This window comes from Vidua chalybeata, chromosome 2 (assembly GCF_026979565.1).
Source record: "Vidua chalybeata isolate OUT-0048 chromosome 2, bVidCha1 merged haplotype, whole genome shotgun sequence".
Taxonomy (NCBI): Eukaryota; Metazoa; Chordata; class Aves; order Passeriformes; family Viduidae; genus Vidua; species Vidua chalybeata.
In genome coordinates this window covers 26,656,486-26,678,427 of record NC_071531.1, presented here as the reverse complement: position 1 = coordinate 26,678,427, position 21,942 = coordinate 26,656,486, and the positions used below count along the sequence as shown (strand labels likewise).

The 21,942-nt window shown below is 43.2% G+C and overlaps 1 protein-coding gene and 1 long non-coding RNA gene across 3 annotated transcripts in view; one reads left to right on the top strand and one right to left on the bottom strand.

The window, feature by feature from the left end:
* The window catches only part of SH3RF3 (SH3 domain containing ring finger 3), a 246,099-nt gene that overhangs the window by 200,222 nt on the left and 23,935 nt on the right, over positions 1 to 21,942 (top strand). For both annotated transcript variants that reach the window (XM_053935671.1, XM_053935672.1), the window contains exons 6-8: positions 2,672 to 2,842; positions 6,037 to 6,287; positions 10,396 to 10,700. In XM_053935671.1, the coding sequence (XP_053791646.1) occupies positions 2,672 to 2,842; positions 6,037 to 6,287; positions 10,396 to 10,700 (727 nt within the window). The remainder of the gene's footprint in view (positions 1 to 2,671; positions 2,843 to 6,036; positions 6,288 to 10,395; positions 10,701 to 21,942) is intronic.
* LOC128784254 (uncharacterized) lies at positions 9,334 to 10,652 on the bottom strand. Its single transcript, XR_008429409.1, has 2 exons — positions 10,568 to 10,652; positions 9,334 to 9,959 (listed from the first exon to the last, which is right to left on the bottom strand). It is a non-coding gene; the product is annotated as an uncharacterized LOC128784254 (long non-coding RNA).

Below are 21,942 nucleotides of genomic sequence, written 5' to 3'. Positions count from 1 at the left end.
AATGTGTCCAAATCCAAAGACTTTGCCTTAAGGCAAATCATCCTCAGCAAATGGGACCACTAGACCTGTTTTTCTGCCAGAGGAAAAACCAAGAAACAAATTCTGGGGAGGGAAGCCACCTGCAATCAAATTGTTTTCAGCTATGGATGAGAGCAGGCATCCCCCCCAGCTCTCCCACAACCACCTCCCTGCCAAGAATGGAGTTTATGCCTGGCCACAGGGTGGGCTGCAGACCCAGGCTGGGCCTATCACTGGGTTTGGAGAACCCTGTGCTTCTGGAACAAAAGAGAAGACCCCCAGGGATGGGCATCCTCACTACCCTCCCACACAGGAGGTGGGATTGCTGGTCCACAAAGAAAGTGCTGATCACATGTGTTTTGCCAGGGTCACCCTACATGGTTGTCACACACAAGCTTTCATCACTTTAGCTATACAGAGATTGGTCTTTTTGGTGTGGCGTCTGCGCTGGGCTGTTGTACACCTTCTTTTAGTCTCTGCAAGGATTTCAATACTCTATCCAGAGGATGTTTAGGCTCATTGTGATATTGGATATTCAGACTTACTGGTAGCTGGTCTGGGTGAATTTGCTGGGTGAAGCTAGTAGGAGAGAACAAAAAGAAACTAATAGAAGATCTGGAGATAGCTGCAAGGCACAACAGCCTATGATCCACTTAGGGTAATTTTCCTTGCACCTGCTTCCAGAATCTCCATCTGTAAGTTACATTATTACATGTAGCCTACTGGGGGAAAAGGCTAAGTGAGTCTATCTAAAATGCTCTATCCCTGACCCCCTGTTTTACCCATAGCTTCTGAATCTGAACCCTGTGTAAGCAGCAATTTCAAAAGGGACAGTCAAAGCCACACGTTCTGCTCCCTCAAGTGAGTGCAGTCTGGCACTTTCTGTTATGTCCTTGCAGAGCACAGTGCTGAAGGATTAGCACTGAAGCATGAAACCTTATTTCTTGTCAGGTTGACGCATTTTAATGTTCTTCAGATCATATGTAGCCTCATGTTTTCTGTCAGGTGAACAGCTACAGACCTACTCAAGACCACCCGATTATATAGGCTAAAAAAAGGATGCACAGGGTGGTTTCTCCCATCTGTTGACTAATGAATTACAGTTTCTGATTAGGTCTTTGTACCCCATGCACGTGGTAAACAGAGCCAGGCACATCAGCCTAAGATTCCCCAAGGGGCTGTTACCAAATATTTCGTATTCTGCTCATTACTGCTCTTCATTTACTACCTTCAGAACAAAAATAAGGAAATCTACGGTACAATAAAGAAATAGAATCAAGAAAAATAACAGGATTTATTCCTCAATTATATTTCCTGGAGAGCAGAAGTAAAAAGTCATGTATCATTTTTACTGGCTGAAAATCTACAATTACAACTGCTATAGTTTTGGGTTTTTCTCTTGTTCACTGCTATAAGGTGGGCAGCAAGCCTCTTCTCACTCACCCCTGAGCCTAAGAGCATTCTGCTGCACTTTGTAGTGTAAATGCACCTTCTCTGTTTTCCCATTTCTCTCAGTCTATGTTCACTGCCTGTAAATCACAAATAAATAAAAAAACGCAGGAAGACAGAACCTTGATCAAGAATTACCAGAAATCCCTTTTTATATCTGGAGAAAAGCGACAATACAAAAAAAATCTGGTATTTACAAAGTGTTGTTCTGTGTGTGCACTCTTGCTATTCTATCCCGACTTTCCATTATTTCCCAAAGTGCAAGCAATCATTCTTAATTTTCAACAAGAATCTCTCTCTGTTTAGAGAGTCTCTGTAGGGATTTTAAGCTGTAGTCATTTCACAACACTAGACACATCCCTAAAGTCGTAACAGAAGAAGAAAAGACAGATAAATAGAAAGATTCTAAACAAAGGGAATAAATAAAAGCTGTAATTAAATAAATAAAATGTTCTACATGTTGGATCCTGTATTAAAGATTTATTAGAATACTTGCATGCAAAACATACATGCATGCAAAACATTAGAATACTTGCATGCAAACCAAATTCTACCACTTCACTTACTTAAGTAAAAAACCCCTTGCAGAATGTGGCCCTTTCTCACTTTTTGTTTTACCAACATAGTACAAGAGTTACTGTACCAGATCAGAACAGTTTGGTGTGTTGTTTCTAAATTTGGCCAGCATAAATAGCATTGAGAAAGCTGTAAGAAAAGCTCTTGAAATAGCCTACCTACCCGCAAGAAAATTTTCTTCTTAAACTCCACAACAGAGGTGGATCCCACCCTGAAGCATATGAATGTATACTTCTTCCAGATGTCAGGATTTGCAAAGCCCTCTTACTCGAGCCCTTGTTACTCTGGCTGTCACTGTAATTGTCATGTTTTTCTGAAACTGCTGCTACGTCCCTAACTTCAGTGCTGCTTTGGGGCACTGCTTTGCTTTGGTTATGCCCTCTGTGAGAAGCACGTCTCATCAACTTCTAAATTACCTTTTACTCTGATTAGTTATCCCCTTATTGTCTTAGAATCCAGTCTCTGCCCTTCCTTGTTTGTGAAGCAGCCTGTAATGATGTACCTTTTTAACTACAACTTCTGAACAGTGCTTCTGGTCGCTTTCTGCTCTTTGGGGCTGAAGTTGGAGCATGACAGGTGATGGTTGATGTCATTTGTTTGCTTTCTCCTGTGTGACCTCTGCCCACAGCTACCTAGCCCTGTATGCCTACAAGCCTCAGAAGAATGACGAGCTGGAGCTGCGCAAAGGGGAGATGTACCGGGTCATTGAGAAGTGCCAGGACGGCTGGTTCAAGGGCACGTCTCTGAGGAGTGGGATGTCCGGTGTCTTCCCAGGCAACTACGTGACACCTGTTTCAAGGTGAGGACCACTGGTCTGTACTGGGGCTGAGAGGGATTCTGGATGGCACTGAAAACAATGTAGCTCTGCTTTTAAATCACATTCCCCTTCCAGAAATTCTCTGGTAGCACTGTGGACTTCAGTAATGAGACTTGCTGGTTGCAGCATTTGAGTTAACCATGTCCTCAGGAGATTGCACTAGTTGTATTAGACGATGGCATTTATAACCTCTGATAGGCCCAGGTTTTACAATTGTAAAGAATCTGTTGGCTAATGATTTTATTGCTATACTACTGGACATGTAACAAAATAAGAAATGCTTGTGTCTTGCTTTTCAGTAGCTCCTCATGTCAATTTTGTTCTTAAAGCAGAGATCTGGGATGGTTTGGATCTGGACTAACGTTTGAATAGTTAAAATTCTGAAGTGGTAGGAGAGTTAAGTAAATTGTCTGATTTTACCTACCCTCACCTCAGTTGCAGCAGAAAAGGAAAAAAAGGCATTTTGGGGAGAGGAATGCCCTTTGTCTGAGTTCAGTATTGGACAAAGCTGAGAAGAAAGTCCATCTCTGTGTCCCAGACTGTTTGCCCTACGTGTTCCTTGCAGGTGAATGGTGGCATATGTATGCCCATATCTCCTTTAGAGCAACTGTGGATTTACAAACTGAATTCATTCCTTCTCATGTGGTCTCAGTCTCTCCTCCCACATGCACACTGTCTCCACCATCTTTGACTCCTCTCCAGAAAAGGGCACTTCACAATTCAGACACTGTTGGTCTTGAAAAATTGATCCAGCTTTGTTGCATCTAAAGTTTATGTCAAGTCTGTAGCATGTGTTCTGAGTAACACCAGAAGTTAAGAACAGATCAGAAGGCAATATCTAAGCCTGCTGACAGTCCTAATATTGCATTTCAGTAAGGAAACCTCAAATATTAATTCATTGGTTCTTCACTGTTCATCAACCTAATGTATTTATTTTATAGAGCCCCTTGGCTGCCTTCACTCCTTACCTCTTCAGCTCTTAATTAGTAAGGAGGCTTGTGCTGAAGGGTCGGTTATCTGAATCAGCAAGACTTTATTAAATGCAGCATGTCACAGCTAGAACAAGACACAGAAGTGCTAAAGGGCAAAAGTTCTTTCCACAAAACCTGAAAGCAGCATTATGATTATATTTATGATCCTGTGGGCTAATTAAGTTCCTCTATAAATCACCCTCAGTGAGAATAGCAATAAAAATCTGATAGCAACAAAATCTCCTATTTGCATTACATTCAACATACTTTGTTCCCCTTTGACAGAAAAGCAGAGGATTAGATTCATACATGTTTTTCTGCCACACCCTACAAAACCCAAGGAAAAGAAGTTGTGAATTTAATAACACTGAACTAGATTTATATGCTGCCAAAACACGTGTGTGAGTGGAGCATTACGGAAAAAGAACAAAACTCTTTAGATGGGCAGACAAGCACAGGGCAGCAGAGAATATTTGCCACATCCAACATCTATGCATCATCTGCATGGAGTCACTGTTGGAGTCACAGATAGTTGCTGTACTTGTTGGTGTGCATGTTTGCCTGAACACAGCTCTCAGTGGACTGTTAGATACGCTTTTCTGGCAAACTGAATCTAGTGCAGATGGCCAAGCCAGCTCCAGCTGAACCTTCCTGCCACCCTGCCAGCTCTTCACAGCAGATGACAGACAGGCAAGATTTCCATCTGGTGGGATTCCCAGCTTTTCCCAACCTGGGGACTTATTAAAAAAAATGAAGAAAATTAAAAAATCAGATTTATTTAGCAAAATGTAATCCAGGCAAACCTTGCACCATGAGACAAGTCAAGTCAATGACACCACAGTGTTGTCTTTCCTCTTGTGACTTTAGGGGGAGGGAGGATTGGGCAGAAGGAATAGCTATTTTTTGCCCTTTTGGACCATATCCTCCAGCCTGTGCTTTGGTCTTTTTCCATCAGAATTCCACTCTTTTGGCTTTTCACTCTTTTCTTAGGGTTATTTCTTCTGTCACCCATGTCCTTTGAACCAAACCAGGCTGTTCATACTCCTTTCTGCTCTTCTCCTCTCTGTCTTCCCAAACAATCTTGGAGGCCCAGAGTTTCTCCCAGCTCCATTCCCCACAGCTGACTCTTACACTTTTTCTGTTATTCTCTCCTCTCTTGCTAAACTCTTGCACTGTCTCATTTCTATTTCCTCCACCTTACTCTGTTCTGCCACATATTCCTGTGCTGTTCTTTCCTGGAAGAGCACCTTAGTGCAAGAAGCAGCCCAGGAGAAGAAAACAGCACAAAATGATCCGTTTCATGGCATCTACAGCTAGGGAAGGAAATTATTCAGGAACTTGAGTAAGAAACACAGAGAAAGGCTGCTCAACAGAAGCTGAGTTTGTCATTGATGTCTTTCTGTCTTCCTAAGTGTCCTTCTGTCCTAGTCAGAGTTTTACCTGAGTGGTAAGAGGATCAAGACATGCTGTAATCTGAATTCATAGGAGAAAAAGCCTTGTCCCTTCCCTCTGAGGTCTACTTGGCCACTCAGGTGAAATACAAATTATGTGTGCACTTAAAAGTGAGGAGTGAGAGAGGTGTCAACAACTGTTTGGACTTCTTTTCATTCAGGTCAGCTGCACTCCTGTCCCTGTTGCATTCCCTTAGCAAGACTAAGCTGGTTATATCATAGGATGAGTGTTAGCTAAGCCAAGCCTAGTCAAGTCTGCAGCTTCTCAGTCCCCTTCCATAGCCACACACAGATTTAGTGTTATCCACCTCTGTTTCTCCCCGTAGGGCTGTATGCAGGTTTGGTCCAAAGAAAAGATCTCTGAGTCTGTTTTAATTATCACTCCATGTGAAATAGCCTCTGGCACACAAAATGACATCTGAGAGATACCCATTTTCTCTGAATTAAGATTTGTGATTTTACTAGAAACTATTCAGACAGAAATGTAGGGTAATAAAAGACATGATGAGAAAAATTATCTTTTCTATTTTTACCCTGCACTCCTTCCTGTAGAATAAAGGGGTGAAAATATCCCCCAGTGTGCTTATAAATGGGTCCTATAAAGATAGGTATCTATCAATACCTCAGTTCACTTTAACAACTGATAGGGTATCATGTTAAACCCCCTAAGTAACTGGGGGTACTTATCACCACTGTGGTTGGGTATTGGGGTCTCTGCAGCATGCTAACACAGCACTTGTCTGTCTCCATGCAGGGTGCCAGTAGGAGCTGGGCAGCCCAGGAACAGCGGAGCTGTAGGAGCTCCAACAACAAAAGTAGCCCCAGGAGCCATCCACCCCATTGTGGCTGGTCACAGCAACGCCACCACGGCTGTCAGACCAGTTGTTCCCATCACTGCTCCCCCGACGCATCCCCAGCTGCAGGCGGCCTCTCCGCAGCTGAGTAACTGCCTGCGGTACTCGGCTCAGCAAGCAGCCAGCCAGCCCCGCAGCGCCATGCAGATGGGTAAGTGCTCACCCTGGGCCTCCTGCACCGGCAGGATTGATGGGTACCCTTCCAGTACAGCCCTCTAGAATGTGCCCGTCCCCACAGCTTTCTTTTTCTTTCTCACTTTAACCCAGTCATTGTGGAGCTTGTCCATTGGTGATAGAGTATGTTTTCTTTGCTTGTAATATTTATGGGTTTCTATTGATCTCTGGGAACCATGTTGTGTTTATCAGATTGTTCTGTTGCTACAGCTGAAATAGATTGTAGTGTTTACAAATATTTATTCAATTTATCTGAGTGAAAGCAAGCACTCTATATACTAAGGAGATTAACAGTTCTGAGTCCGGTTGGCTTCCTCATAAAAAAATACTGCTCTTATTGCAGAGCAAGTAATACATGCCTTGAAATTAAGAAGCATTTCATTGGGCTTCAGGGATGAAAGGTATTTATTAGGCAGAATGGGACCCCATGTTAGTGGTAAAGCAAAAGATCTGAAAAATGCTGCCACCTTTTTGAAGTGAGAATAAGAGCTTCTTGCACCAGGGGGCCTCTGTTCTTTCTAGGTTCCCTTTCTGATGTACAGCACAATTTTCTAGAGTACAATTTATTCCCCCTTTCCCTGATGTTAAACAGCTTCTGATGTTGAATAAAGTAAAAGTAAATCGTGTGGTGGAACTCCATAGAGCAAAATTTAAAACATTTTGTTTCTGATATTTTATAGGGATGTAAGCCATTGTATTTACAAATATCAGTAATGACTGTGACTGCTCAAAACTGAGGTCTTAGATACAAAACAGAGCAAACACAAAGGAGAAATAGCCTGCAGAGTAAGTCATGAATTCATACCTTTTGAAGCCAGAAGGCACAATGATGACCATCTAATCTCACCTCCTACACAGTCCAGACCAAAGGGAAGAAGACGTAATCAAATACTTGAGAATCTCAGTCTCAAACAGTGGAGACTCCTCTGCTCAACAAACAGTGCAGGGCTTTACATGGCATCCATGTCACACTGGGGAATAATCAGTTTATCCTCTTTTTCTCTACTTCAGAAAGTCCTGCTTTCCTCTCAAGTCACACCCTTCCAAAAGGTCTCCTGCTCCCACAGTGCAAAGGCAAAAATGTCCCCCTTTGGGTGCAGTGCTCAGGAAGTGTTCAGGTGCTCCTGGTGCCTCCTGTGCCCATGTCAACAGGCAGGTGACTCCCCTGAAACTAAGGTGACAGATTGCTCTGCCCCACAGGCCTGGCATGCCCCACACCTTCTTTTCACACCTCCAGCAGCTTCCCTGATTTAAGATTGTTCCTTAGGTCACTCTGACATCTCTAAAGTGCCAAAGTGTTGGCAGGCAGGGTGATCCAGGGACCACAGAGCTGTTCCAAAACCTCCCAAGCAGAGAGTTTTCCAACCTTTCCAGAAGGTTCATGAGACTGTTGTTTTAATTTAATAAATCTTTGCCAGGATAAATAAAGGAAGTTTTCACAATTATCAGTAATTATCTCCATAATGGCTGTCCTCACCAGCTTCCTGTGGACCAGAGCCCATGCAGGATAGGTCAATGCACTGACTTTTGAAAAAGCTTTCCAAGAGAGGCAAGCTGGCACAGTATTCAAATCACGTTTCTGTTGGCTTGCAATATACATGAGTAACAAATCAATTTTCTACAAGGCCACTAATGTAGGAATACACCCAGAATGAAATACGAGTAGTGTAAAATAAAAATAGCCTTCAGTGAGCATTGCTAATTAATAGCACGTTTGATGCAGCACAGTCCAGATCCAGAGATCCCAGAGCAAAGGCATACATTGTAACAGTAAGCAGATGAAACTACAGAATAAAATGTGAGAGCTCTGCTCAGAGTTGATTTTTCCCAGGCCATTTCTTTTACTCTATCTCATGTTTTATGTTTCCTTTGTATCTGGAAACACCAAGTCCTACATGAAAGAGGTGATGTACCTAGTATGATTATCAAACTGGTGTTCTGCATCCAGGCACGTGCAGAGAAATTCCATTAGTATGCTTTCTCTCTAAATGTAGGAAAGCCATTGCTCCCTACAGTAGTTCAAAACCTAGATCCTAGAAGCTTAACCATCCCCAAAAAATTAGATTTCTCATAGCAAAATTGCTTACCACTCAGGTTCCAAATGGGAAAATCAGGAGGGAATAATTTCCAGGTAACTAGTGGGTACCTTGCCTGGCTTTCTGGAAGTGAATTGCACTTTCATTGCATGTTCTTGGTAGTCCTGGGAGGGGATGATGATTAACTAATAGTAAAAATAGTCTTGAAGGCATCTGTAATAACAACTTTTAGGGCCTTCCTCATGCTACGTGGTAAAGTGGTATCATTACAGACTGGCTAAAGATAGTGTAGCTGATTTGCTATAAACATGAGTAAAAAAAAATATGTTCTAGAGTCAAGGAGCTTCTGTAAGGGAGAATCATATAAACTTTGGAGGTGCTAGTCTGATGATGACTGGCCCATCATGTTTATTATCACATCAGACAATAGGGCAGAAGGCTGGGAGATGAAATCCCCTCCTGGCAGGAGTGCTCAGCTGGTGTAGTGAGTGTGATTAATGGCACTCTATCAATCTAATCCCTATAATGGGTGCCATTGATAACCATAAGAATAGAAACTAGTGGTTTGAGTTGTTCTAGCATTGTTGTTTAGTTATAGATTGAACTCCAGCTGCATAAAAGTTTGTCCTTCAGATGAATTTGTCAGAAAATGACAGATCAAAGTCAGTCAGAAATTTTCCAGAAAAATGCAACTTGGTCAAAGAAAAGCTGATTTGCTGGACTCAAGGTTTTTTTGTCAGGAATGGATGTACTTCAACCAGACCAACCATGAAGCTGTACTGGCTCATGTTGCTAAGGGAATTGATGGCTTTCCAGAGCTGTTCTCCACATAAGAGAACAATGCAATGATCACATTCTATGTTTTCACATCCCAGGTGAATAACCAGACCAAAATAGAGTCTATTGTGGGGTGAGTGAGCATGTTGTGCTCAGAAAAATGTTCAGAGGTTCAAATTTTGCACCGAGACAGAACTAAACAAGATCATGAAACCTTGAAACCATTTATGAAATGGGCACTTTCCAGCCAGTCCTATTATTGAATCATTTATGTGAGGGAATGTCTGAGTATGGACTCTGCTTTTAGGCTGCACATACTTTAAGTGGAGCTGTATTTAGGCAACACCTAAGTAATCAACCAAGCTGGAAGTCATAGACAACATCATTGTGGAAATGGACCCAGAGCTTTGTCACATGTTTTGCATCCTGAAGCATGCAACATGCTCTGGAATCCCTGGGGAGCAGACCTCATCAGTGTGTCACAGTCACCGTTAAATGGGCAAGCTTTAATTCCTGGTTCCCACTGCTTGCAGGCAGGGTTTGCTTAGCAGGAGCAGCCAGACTAAAAGGCACTGCATAGTCCCTTAGGGACTTTGCTGGCAGAGAGGAGGCTGAGCTCAGAAATCCTCCGGTGAATTTCTGCTTAATTTATCCTGTGCAGCACAGTGATGTGATGTTGATGATTTTGTTAGGGCTGAAACAAGACACCTCCTTTTGTAATTGCTGTCTGCAGGGTCAGCGTGGATCATCTGGGCTAACCCCTTAGGTCCCGTGTCGCATTGCTCCAGAACCGATCACCTTAGGAGGAGGGCCCGGGGGTGCAGGAAACAGCTGAGCTGGAACGAGATAATGTATTTTTAAAAGGCAGCAGGTTAGGTATTTATTTCCAGGCATGGGCAGGGATAGTGAATGCCATTCCCCAGTGGCATCACTGGGGGGAACAAGCCAATTTTGGTAACTTCGGACAGAGCTTTGCAGCCAGGAGAGGAATTAGCCAGAAAACACTTGCAGGGTGAGATATCCTGAGCAAAGGCTCAGAGCTTATATCCCCATCGGGCCCTTGGCACCTTCACAGACAGAATCACAGAACATTCAGACTTGGAAGGGACCCACAAGGATCATCGACGCCAACCCTTCAAGTGAACGGTCCCTAAGGGGATCGAACCCACGGTGTTGTTGACACCGTGCTCTGCCCAAGTGAGCTATGGCCACTGAAGGGCCCATCAAGGCAGTGCGAGGGCAATTTAACCGTGCTCTGTGCTCTTCCCGCAGCGCACCCGGCAGTGCCGGGCCCGGAGCGACCCACGGCCACGGTCTCGCCTCTGCGGACGCCCAGCTCGCCCTCCCGCCTGCCCGCCGCGGCCATTCGGCCTCACCCCGCCGTGTCCCCGCAGCACGGCCACCAGCCGCCCGCCCCGGGGGCCCGGCCCCTCATCCCGCTCACCTCCGCCGCCGCCGCCATCACCCCGCCCAACGTCAGCGCCGCGCACCTCAACGGCGACGTGGGCGGCGGGCCCCTGGGCGGCCCCGCCGCGCCCGGGCCTGCCGGCAAGCCCGAGGAGAGGAAGAACGAGAAGGTAAGGGCCGCCGTGCCTCTGCTGTGCCTCTGCTGCTGCCGCGTCGCCCTCCCGCAGGGCTGTTGAGGAGGCACCCTGCGAAAACTGGTTTCCATCGCCAGACAGCTTGGGCATCCTCATCTCACACTATTTCCACGCTTCATCTTTCCTCCCCCCCGCCCCCACCATATTCAACGCTGCTCTCGTGTTACCTGCTCGCGGATGGGAAACGAGGCTGGATGGGCTGAATTTTTGTGTTTCTGCCAATGATCAGCGCCGAGATCTGCAAATTTGCAGTGGTGCGGCAAGATGTTGTAGCGGGCTCTTGGCCATCAGAGCCGGATGGCCAAGTCAGAATCCGTCTGCCTCCCTACGTCAAAGAGGCTGATGGTGGCACCAGCCACACAGCGGGTGCCTCGGGCACAGTAAAACGTTGGCTCCTGAGTGGTAGGAGCTGTTTTGCTCTTCCAGAAACATCTCAATTTCTTCAAGAAACTTCCATTGCAGTGGCACAGCCAAAAGAGGAGAAGGCAGTGGGATACTGCTCGATGGGATGTAGGTACAGTGTACTTTAGGGTCAATTTTTTAGGAGCCAGCAGTGGGACTGATAGCTGGCTACGTGTTCTCTGGCACACCTTGCTAAGGAAAGCCAGCGAGGAGAGCTGCTTTAAGCACCCAGCCTTTTAGGTTCTTGGCAGATATTTTGCTTTTACCAAATGTTTACATTTTGTCAGCAGTTCCCATATATCAGTGCTGAAGATTATCTCTGTACTGGCTAGCAGAGCAAGATCCTGGTTTGTATCTGAGTAGGAGGAAGAGATGTGGGGGCCTGCTTTTCCTTTGAACCTGAAAAAAAATCCTTTCCATATGTTCCCATGGTGACAGACACATATGGAGTAAACAGTTTCTTTGTACATGGTAATACTGAGGTGGCAGGACTCATGTGTCCTCAGGGCCACAGACAACCCCTAGTTGCACAAAATGAGGAATACAAGTTTTAAAATGCTTTCCTTAATCCTGTCTTGAATTTTCTCTGAATGCATTTTGGTGAAAGAAGAAGAGTGCAGAAATTCTGCCCTGGATGTGACATTTAGGTACTTGATTACAAAGAACAACTCTCAGGTGTGCATCAAGAAGCAGAACACCTACTAGTTCTGCAAGTCCAAGGAAGGGAACAGCATTAGGCAGGAGGTGGTAGAGCTGCACATTGCCTCAGAGCATTGTGTACTGGCTTATTTATTGCTTCCTAAAATGCATTAAGTGATAGGTCCATATATTTTAATTCATGTGATACTGCACACTGAAAGTCTGTAGACAAAATTATATTGAGCACAGTCCTAAGATACTGGTTAATCTTTCCCAAGCTGTTACAGCTTAAAGTGACTGTATTGGGATGCAAAGAAGTCAAGTTAAGAGGTTTTTGATCTCCGTGCATGAAGGGGAGAAGGAAATAATATACAACATCATTGCAATGGGCATTGCCAAAGACCAGTTCACTATCAGGGAAGTATCAGAAACTGACAGTAAAAATTGTCATTTCTGACTCGATTGAGTAATATATAAATGCCTGGGCTGAATAACATATTCCTGAATCTTGTCCATGTTATAGTTCACTTTCATTTTAGAAAGATCTGAATTAGCAATGTTTCCCTTCCTTTTAGAATAGTAACTGATGTTTGGCCAGATAAGTTGTGTTTTTACTCTTTGCCAAGCCCAAATATTTCTTTGAAGCAATTGAGAGCTTAGATAATGCCAGAATGAAAGCCATATAACTATTCAGAAAGGCATCTGTGAGTCAGAACTGGAACCATATCTGTAATAGAGCTTGATATTTTCAGAGTGAATGCTGTTTGGGCAGTTTTTTTGGTAAATAGGAAAGTGTCATAACAGTCAGAGGAAATATCAGTGGAGAAAGGCACTATCTGTTATCAGTACACGTAGTAGGAAAAAATCAGACAAAATTGAGGAGCAAAAAACAGGAGGGACATAACTAGCAAGCTGCCAGATAAGCAAAGATCAGAAGCAATTTTTCTGAGTTTAGTTTCATTATATTAATCAATCAGGTATTTTGAGATGAAAGGAACAGAGGGGAAGTTAGTAAGAGGAGAGGTAATAAGGTCTTCAGCTCTATTGAACACAGGATGGAAGAAATGCACAGGTAATTATCTCCTGAGAAACTGAGATTAGCAAGTCATATGTGATGTAAGTTGTAGTGTGTCATAAAATTAGCGTTGTCGTTAGAATCAGCAATTTTTGATGTTCCATGAAATTGTTAACTTTAATCTTAGTCTTTCCAGTGTCTTTTGTAGGATACCGTTGAGGAAAAAGGCTGAATGATCAGAGAATAACAGTTTTAGGAGACATTTTCTTGTTATTAGCCATGGTTTTCTTTCATGCAGGAATTGTCAGTGTGAGTTCACTATGGTACAGAGGGCACATAGTTCATAAGAAGTAGTTTGCATTCAGGGATGGACATGATGAGGATCCATTGTTTTCCATGGTTCTTTTGAGGGCCGTGGAGATAAATTGCATTTTTTGCATTTATCATTCTAATATGGTGAGATACATTGATCCTTGGGGAATTTTCTTCAGATTATAACTTTAATAATGTTGATTGTCTGCTTGAAGGCTGGGTTGGGAGATAGTGGGGAAAAGTGTTTTAAGATATGATCTTCTAAAAAATTTATGATTTCCCATGTTGATTCCACTCAGGGATACTAAATGTGACACCAAGGGGCAGCTTCTGCAGTGAGTCCATGTATGCTATTTGTGTAGCTTCTTCCAAGATGGACTGGACTTCACCTCAGGAATAGCCTAGCTGAGTGTATGTTGCAGTCATCACTGTTAATGCTTTCCTCTGTGCAAACATTTATATGCCAATGTCACAGGTTCCTGTTGGTGTGCAGCAGTCACATATAGGCAAATCCCAAGATTTCTCTAAAATCAAGGGACTCCAATTCCAACTTTCACTCATCTCCTTGCGGTTTAAAGGCAACTGGCAGAAATAATCCTAAGGATTATGGTTTTCAGATGAGCATGAATGATTTTCTTGCTCACTTTCTATTTATATAGCAAAAAAGTCCTTAGGTCTATTTTTTGACATCTCTAGTTCTTTGCTTCAGCTTATTTCTTGAAGATCTTGATCTAAATTTCCAAAGCTGCAGTTGAACCTTGGTACTTATATTCATTTAGGTACCCTAATAATAGTGTCTTACTGTCATATTCCTGCTGACTTAATCAGAAGGTAAAATTCTGCCTCCGTGCCAGTCTTCACTTATTGGTATGCATCTAATCCTAATGGAGTATGCCATCTGCAGCTGGGCTTGGGCTCCACATCTCAGCTCCTTGACCAGCCTCCTGTCTGCTTAAGGAACAGTTTTGAGCATGGTCTCCTTTGCCAGCTGCTGATAGTAGCTGATGAAAAACTGTGCCATAGACAGTGCTGAAATCCACTGTGTAACAGTACTTAGAAAGTACTAGTAGCCAAGCAGGCTGAGAAGTAGAGCACTTGAAAATCAAAGACGTTTCAGTGCTCTACGGGCGCAGTAGGAAGCAGCAGGAAAGGCGGCTCCCGCAGGGGCAGCACAGACACTGCAGGAATGACAAGTGGCCTGAATAAAGGTGAGGGAGCACGGCAGAAGTCAAAGAGGTAAAGGTGGTCAGGGCAGCATAGGAGAGAGAAGAGCATTGGCAGCTGCTGGGAGATAGAGCAGGGAGCACCAGAGAAGGGGTGCCAGTGGGGGATCCAGGTGAAGGGTGCTGTGCAAAGCTCAGAGGAAAGGGTCTTGAAACAAGGAAATTGAAATATAGGGTGTGAAATGTATCTAAAGAAGGCAGTGGAAGTGAGGGAAGTGTGAAGGAGACTCTTTCTTCTTTTTCTCAAATACTTCCCACTTGAGGCATTTTTTTTTCTTTTTCCAAAAAGGAGGTTCCATTCCCCAGAAGTAAAATGCTATTTTTTCCTCAGAGTCGCTGTATGCCAGGTTAGGGATGGGAGCATCCCTAAGATATCACAGAGTCGGGAGAGAGATAAAACAAAGAGCAAATGGACAACATCCATTTCCTTTAGGGGTGTAGAGTGGTAGCAGGGTTCCTTTGAACTCTTCGTCATTTGTTACTAATATCTGCACGTGTAGTGCAGATCTGAAAGACAAAAAATTCAGACCCACTTCCCAAATCTTCCAAACATCTGAAAGAAAAAGATGGAGATCTCAGCTGTTGAATTGGAGCAAAACTGTTTGGTTTGGGGGCTTTTAAAAATAGGGATCCTGCTTTTTTGGGCAGGAATACTACCCGGTTCAACTGGTAGATTACAGTTGAGTGCTTGTAATTATGGTATGACTACTGCTTTGACCTTGCTCAATTTTTGCTATAATAATTTCTGCTGTACATAATCTGGGTTGATGCTTAATACCACTGATAAAACCACTTGTTTGAATGAATTAATGCATTTCTCATTAAATGAGCTCCTCATTATGTTAATCAAATCAAGCTGGGTGGTTTGACCACTGTAATTAAACTTTCTTTAAAATCCAGTCATTTGGCTTTTGATGAGGATTTTGATTAAACTCTTCCAAAATGTCTGGCCCAAGAGCTCACAGAGAGGAAAATAAGAGCTTGCACTATCAAGCAAGTCATTAATTCGTCACTGTGTTACAGCAATGCCTTACTGTTTTACCTAGCCAGAATATATTGAAATGTTTGAAAATTGGCAATGTAAAATTAAACATTTCTTACAAGTATGCTGAGAGAACAAGTCTGTTTGCAGCTTTAAATTTAGGAGCTGTGTCCCTGGAATATGTAGTGGATCTAGATTAACAAGTCACAAGAAATACACTAGGCTGCTGTTTCCTGATGTTAAGATAAGAAGAGATACATCTTCAGAAAATTACTTTGAACACACACCAACAGTTCTGCATGTGAAGACTAAATCAGTAAACATCTGTCTGTTTTCACCAGTGTCACTCACTTTGTCAAGTATCAGTCCTGCTCAAAATAAATGCATTCCTCAAATGATACAGTATGTTTGGCATGATGCTGGTGTGAAAACTACATTGCAAAACAAAACAAGCCAAGGCCTGTTTTCTGGCCCTGCAAATGTCCCTGCATGACTTGTATCCATGCTTCTAAGCTTTTTTTTTTTTTCTGCCCAAAATAGGATGGCTACATCCAGACTGCTCATTAAGAACAGTCCTGGTAAGTGGTGTGGCACCACCATGCTCCTGTGTTGTCCTGGGAGAGTGTTAGTTCATAGGATCATAAAATACCCTGAGTTGGAAGGGACCCATAAGGATCATCAAGTTCAACTCCTGGCCCTGCACAGGACATCCCCAAGATGCACACCATGTACTCGGTAGCATTGTCCAAATGCTTCTTGAACTCTGTCATGCTGGTTCTGTGACCAGTTCCCTGGGGAGCCTGTTCCAGTGCCCAGCCACTCTCTGGGTGAAGAACTTTTTCCTGATATCCAACCTAGACCTCTCCTGGCACAACTTCAGGCCATTGCCTCAGGTCCTGTCACTGGGCACCAGAGAGAAGAGATCAGTGCCCCTGCACTGCTCCTCATGAGGAAGTTGTAGATTGCTGTGAGGTCTCCTCTCATTCTCTAGGATGAGATAAGTTACTTCAGCAGCTCCTCACATGACTTCCCCTCAAGGCTCTTTACCATCTTCATAGCCCTTCTTTGGATGCTCTCTAATAGCTTTACATGTTTCTTATATTTTGGGCCCAAAACTGCACACAGGACTTCAGGTGAGGCTGCCCCAGTGGAGCGTAGAGAAGGAAGTCAATATAAGCCAAAGCCACAGAGGTTAATGGATGCACACATAGGTTTGTTGCTAAATCCTGACATTGTCTTTTATGCCAGAGTAGACATGACCAGAGAGACTTCCCTCTCCACCACTCCCTCTTCCTGTCAGTGCCTTTCTCATCTTCCTCCTAAATTGTAGCCCAGTGCCCAGTCCTACCTGGCAGTATCCCTCGGTACAGGCCTCCTGCCTACACACTTAGTTGCCCACCCTGGCTTTATGAAGCGTTGGAGACTAGATCAAAGGCCCTTTAGAAATTTGGCTTCATAAACTCTTGAGATGCTCTTTGACCTTGGTTCCCATTACAGCTGTCCAGTTAAGCTATCAGATGGTCAACCTGAAACTGCCTGAAGAACCAGATCCCACACAGTTATGCGCTTTCAGTTTTTACTTACACTTAGTCTCTGCATTGCAGCTTCTCATATTAACTTATCCCTGACTGAAAGGGATTTGTTATCACTTCATATCCCCAAAGACATTTTAATTCCTTATCCAGAAAATGAAAGATCCGTCTAAAAGCGAAGTGTTGAGCGCTTGCAAGGACTTTGTAGATATAGAATTGTGTGACAAAAATAGTGGTCACCTGTGACAAGTAGAGGAAGCTAAGGACAGAGTTGATGCAAGCAGGTTTTTTAGATACCAAATCTGTAAGGCTGACCCCGAGTTTCTGGAAGAGCAATTCAGTCTTCCTAGCAGATATGAAATTATTTAACATTTTTCAGTTTGGGAAAAGCCCACTAAGTTGCACAGGTATGAAATGGAACGATAACAACCAAGTGATTAAATGAAAACAGTGCAAGACATAGCAATAAAAAAATTACACAAGACCAGAAGAGCCTGATTTGAATTCTTAGAATAAATGTAGGATGCATTAAGAGGGAGCAATATTGGAATAGTAATCTAAAGGTTTGCATCAAAAAAAAAAAAAAAAAAAAAACCAAAAAAAAAAAACTTCTGTGACACTAATTTTCCTGAGTACTCTGTCAGACATCTGAATTGATCCAGGAGCCACCAACACCAGCATTTCATTGATCATTTTCAGAATCAGCTATGACTTTTCAGTGTAACATGTCCCAGCCTGGAATATTTTCATTCAGTTCTCTCAAGATTTGTGCACAGAATACGTACTGTTAATCCATTTCCTCTCAACAAAGGCAAGGGGACTGTCTTCATCACAAATGAGCCACTGCTTCCTATGCTCCAGAAAGTGAATCTTGGCTCAGTGACCAGCAAGTGATTCACCAGAAACTTGGCCAGGGAGTGGAAACCTCTTTTTCTGGTCATGTGAACTCAGGCCACAAAGTTCTGTTTTAGGGAGAAAACTCATGCTTAAAATCTTTCCAGCACCTTCTCCTTTATCGTTAGAGCTCAGTTTTAAAGGACAAAAACCTGGCAACTCAGTGATGAATATTTTAAAGCTGGCAAATTACCCAGCCAAAAGCATGAGCCACAGCTGTCAAAACATAGAAAACTTAAGCTTTACAATAAAACAGATTTCTGTTATTTCTGACTGGCTAGGATTCTTTTGCTTAGATCAAGGGCAATAAGTCATTGATCAAAATTTCTTTTTCTTCTTCACATTTTTGATGTTAGGAAATGCTTTCAAACTCCCCACAGATATTTCAGGCGCTGACTTTGCTGCCAAGCAGTCTCCGAAAGCTATTCCTTTTTTCTCTCCTCTCCCCCCGCCTCTTCTTATCTGCCTCACAGTGCTGTCACAGGATTTCTCAAGTGTCCGCAGTGGATTTCTCTAACACTCTTTTGAGTGGTTCTGTGCTGCATTCTACAGCCTTAAGGGGAAGTGGATCCCAGGGAAGAGAAGATGGAGAGTGCTTTAACTTCAAGAGGAAATTCAGTTTATCTACTAACTGGAGATGAAGCTGTTTGGATGCCAAGGCACAAAATTCTCCTGGTACCTGTAGAGACCTAATTTTGCAGCACAGAGGACCCATGAGCTTTTGCTAAATCCTTAGCACGGCTTGAGGAAGAAAGTAGAACTGACAAAAGAAAGAGCATGCAAGGGAGCACTGGAAGCAGAAGGCTGGAGGCGTATGTGTGTGCGAGTGTGTGTCTGCGTGTGAGCATCCCGGCACTGGCGTTCCCATGGCATTCCCCTGCCTGCAGAAGAAATCATGCAGGACCAGATGGCTGGATGGGGCCAGGCTGTGGGTGAGGATGGCAAGTACGTCCTTGGATTAGTTGGGTGAAATATAAGTGCTCTTGTGCTCTAAGTGGGAGACATTGACACATTCTGCCTGTTGTGGGATCATAGGGGCCAACCCCAGACCACACAGCTCTGCAGCTGAGCCTCCCATCATGGCTTCTGCCCTCTCTCTGTCCTGTTCCTGAAGACCATGTTTTGGTCTCTCATTCTCTCATGGCATCAAGGTCCCAGTCCCCATGCATGGGTTAAAAAGCCCAGAGTGTGAATGTTCTTCCTGTCCCCATAGTTCTCCTTTCTGTTTGAAGCAGTAACACACAGAGCTGACATGAGCTGACACTACCCCACCACTCCCGGGAAGGAAGAAATGCAGGATGAAACCATTCCGGCAGAAAAACAGAGTAGGAAGCTGGATGCCTTGAAAACAATTAAACAACTCGCAGTGTGTCAGAGTTGGTGGCATCTTGGTATCCCACACATTCAAGACTCGTTTGTTTTCTTCAGTGGTTTTCCAACTGTGAATTCACAAGCCACTAAGTCTTAAACCACCAAGAGGCAACAGAGATTACTCACTGAGCTACAAGAAATTTAAGTGCCAATGCAGTTTTTAAATGGAGACAAAGCCTGAACTTTCCTGTGAAAATTGTCTCTACTCAACTTTTCAGTGCCCAGGTTTCTGTTTCCTAGGTGGGTTAAAATACCTACAATCAATGCAGAAATCTTTCAGCAAGCTCTACTAAAAGAATTACGTAAACTGAAAGAAATTGCTGTTTCTGACAAAACATCAATACTGTGGGAATAGCATGTTGAAATAGTCAACAAATATCTGTGGCATGTTTCTATTTTTGTTATGTAACTCAATGGCATAACCAAGTTATAGCAAAGGGATATTTATTTTATTTTGTACAGTTTTGTTTATTATTCATATTGCAGAAGCAGCATAAAAATGCACAACCCCTTGGCATTTCTTTTGCCAAATGGTAAAGCTACTTTCATTAAAAAAAAAACCAACCCAGACTGACTCTAATGTCTTAAGCATCTAGTAATTCTCTTTGGACCAAGTGAAGATGTGGAGTCAGTGATCGTCTCTGAAGGACTGAAAAAAAAAGTTACTATTTTGCCCTCTGGAGAAAAGATCAGTCTCAGGAATTCAAAAAGTACAGCATGCAAAAGTCACTTTTCTGACACTACATCTGCAGGCTGCCCGTAATTGATTAATATAGTGTGTCAAGCAGTCAACCTTCTAAAAAGCAATTTATTATAAAGGCAGAACTCAACCTGTTGCTTTGCCTTTTTTGCATATATTTTGTTTGGTTCATATTCACTGACATGTTTCTGTAAGTTAATACTACAGAAGCTGTAATGCTAACCTTCAGTCTCAGATCACTGTATTCAGCAGACTAGAAGCAGATTGGCATTGGGCTTCATCACCAGATGCCTCAGGGAGAGAAGAAGTAATTTAATGCAAGTCCATGGCCAACTTATTTTGCAGTAAAGTAGATTTCCTGTGCTTTAGTTTTTTTGTCCCAATTCATGATCAGTCGAGAACTAGTATATTTTTAAATGGAACTAGGTGGCTTTTTTTATGACCTCAGAGATCTCTATTCCCTCCTGTACAACGTCATGTTATTTTTCATATCCTTAGTTTTGAAACAGAAAAGGGAGGAGGTCAGGCAGGCAGATCCTATCAACACAATGGTCCCTGCTGTGGCAAGGGAAATGCATAAGCTAGGTTTTGACCAGGACATAAAACAGGGAGCTGATTTTCCAACTTTTAAAATTTTTCTGGACAGGTTTTATATCTAAGCCAGATACTCCTTGTTGGCAGACTTAGAGTGAACCTGGCTGAGAGATAGAACTGGCCAGCAGAGACAATGGCACAGGAGAGGTAGTAAGGATGGTGGCCCCGAAACCTGGAATGGATTTCCATTCATCAGCCATGAGGAAGTCAGGTGGATGCCAACTTCCCACCACAGATGTCTAACTTTTCTTGAAATTGTTCCATTAAGACAGTTCCGTAACTTCCCTGAACAATCCATTCCTGTCCTTTCATATTCCTCAGGTCAGGAAATTCCCTATTACCCCTCACAAATCTTTCATGGTTATAACTCAATCTTGCTTCTTCATGTCTTGCTCCAGATGGAACTGCTGAGCAGCTTTCTCTTGACAGCCTTTCACATGTTAGAGAACTTATAATGTGTTTAGTCCTTGAGAATTCTCTTCTTTCAACCTCACTGAGCCCAGTTCCTTCCCTTTCTTCACAGTAATGTTTTCTAGACCTCTGATTACACTTTCCTCTCTCCTCTGGGCAGTCTTCAGCTTGCTGGAGTCTTTTTAAAGAGTAGTGTCCCAGAATGCAGTTGTGCTGAGATCTTGTTAGTGCAAATTAGGGTGGAATAAGCACTTCCCATTACTTATATCTACATTGTATATGGATAAAGCTTGTCTTTTTCACAACAGCATCTTGACTCACTCCCACTTTGTGACCCAGTGTAACTGCTATGTCCCTTTGGAGAACTGCTGGCTGGCCAGTCACTTCTCATATTGCACTGTGCATTTGATTTCTCATTCCTAGCAGTTGCATATCATGCTTGTCTTTGCATATTTCATTATGGTGATTTGGGATAATTTCTCCATTTTAGGAAAATTGTTTTGAATTCTTACCCTGTTAATCGTGCTGTTATGGATGAACCCTGGCAGGCAGCTTAGCCTTACACAGCCACTCATTCACCCCCTGCCACAGTGGGAAGGGGGAAAGAATCAGTAAAAGTGAGAAAACTCATGGAATGAAATAAAGACACTTCAATAGGTACAAAAGCAAAAACTGCACACACAAGCAAAGCGAAACAGGGAATTCACTCACCATTTCCCACTAACAGGCAGATCTTCAGCTCTGTTACAGTAATGGTGACTGGGGATGACAAACACCATCACCCTGAATGTGCCCCACTTTCTACCTCTTCCCCAGGCTTTTAATTGCTGATCATGACACCATATGGTCTGGGGTATCCCTTTGGTCACTTAGGGTCAGCTGCCCTGGCTGTGTCCCTTCCCAACTCCTTATGCACCCCGAGTTCCCTTGTTGGTAGGGTGAGTGAGAGACAGAAAAGGCCTTAACAATGTGCAAGGGCTGCTTGTTAACTGAAACAGGTGTGTTATTATGATTGTGTGGTCACAAATCCAAAATACAGCACCATACAAGCCACTATGAAGAAAATTAACTCTGTCCCAGGTAAAACCAGGACACTGTTTGTGGACTCAATCATCTCAGTGCCTGCTGCTGCTGCTTTTAGAA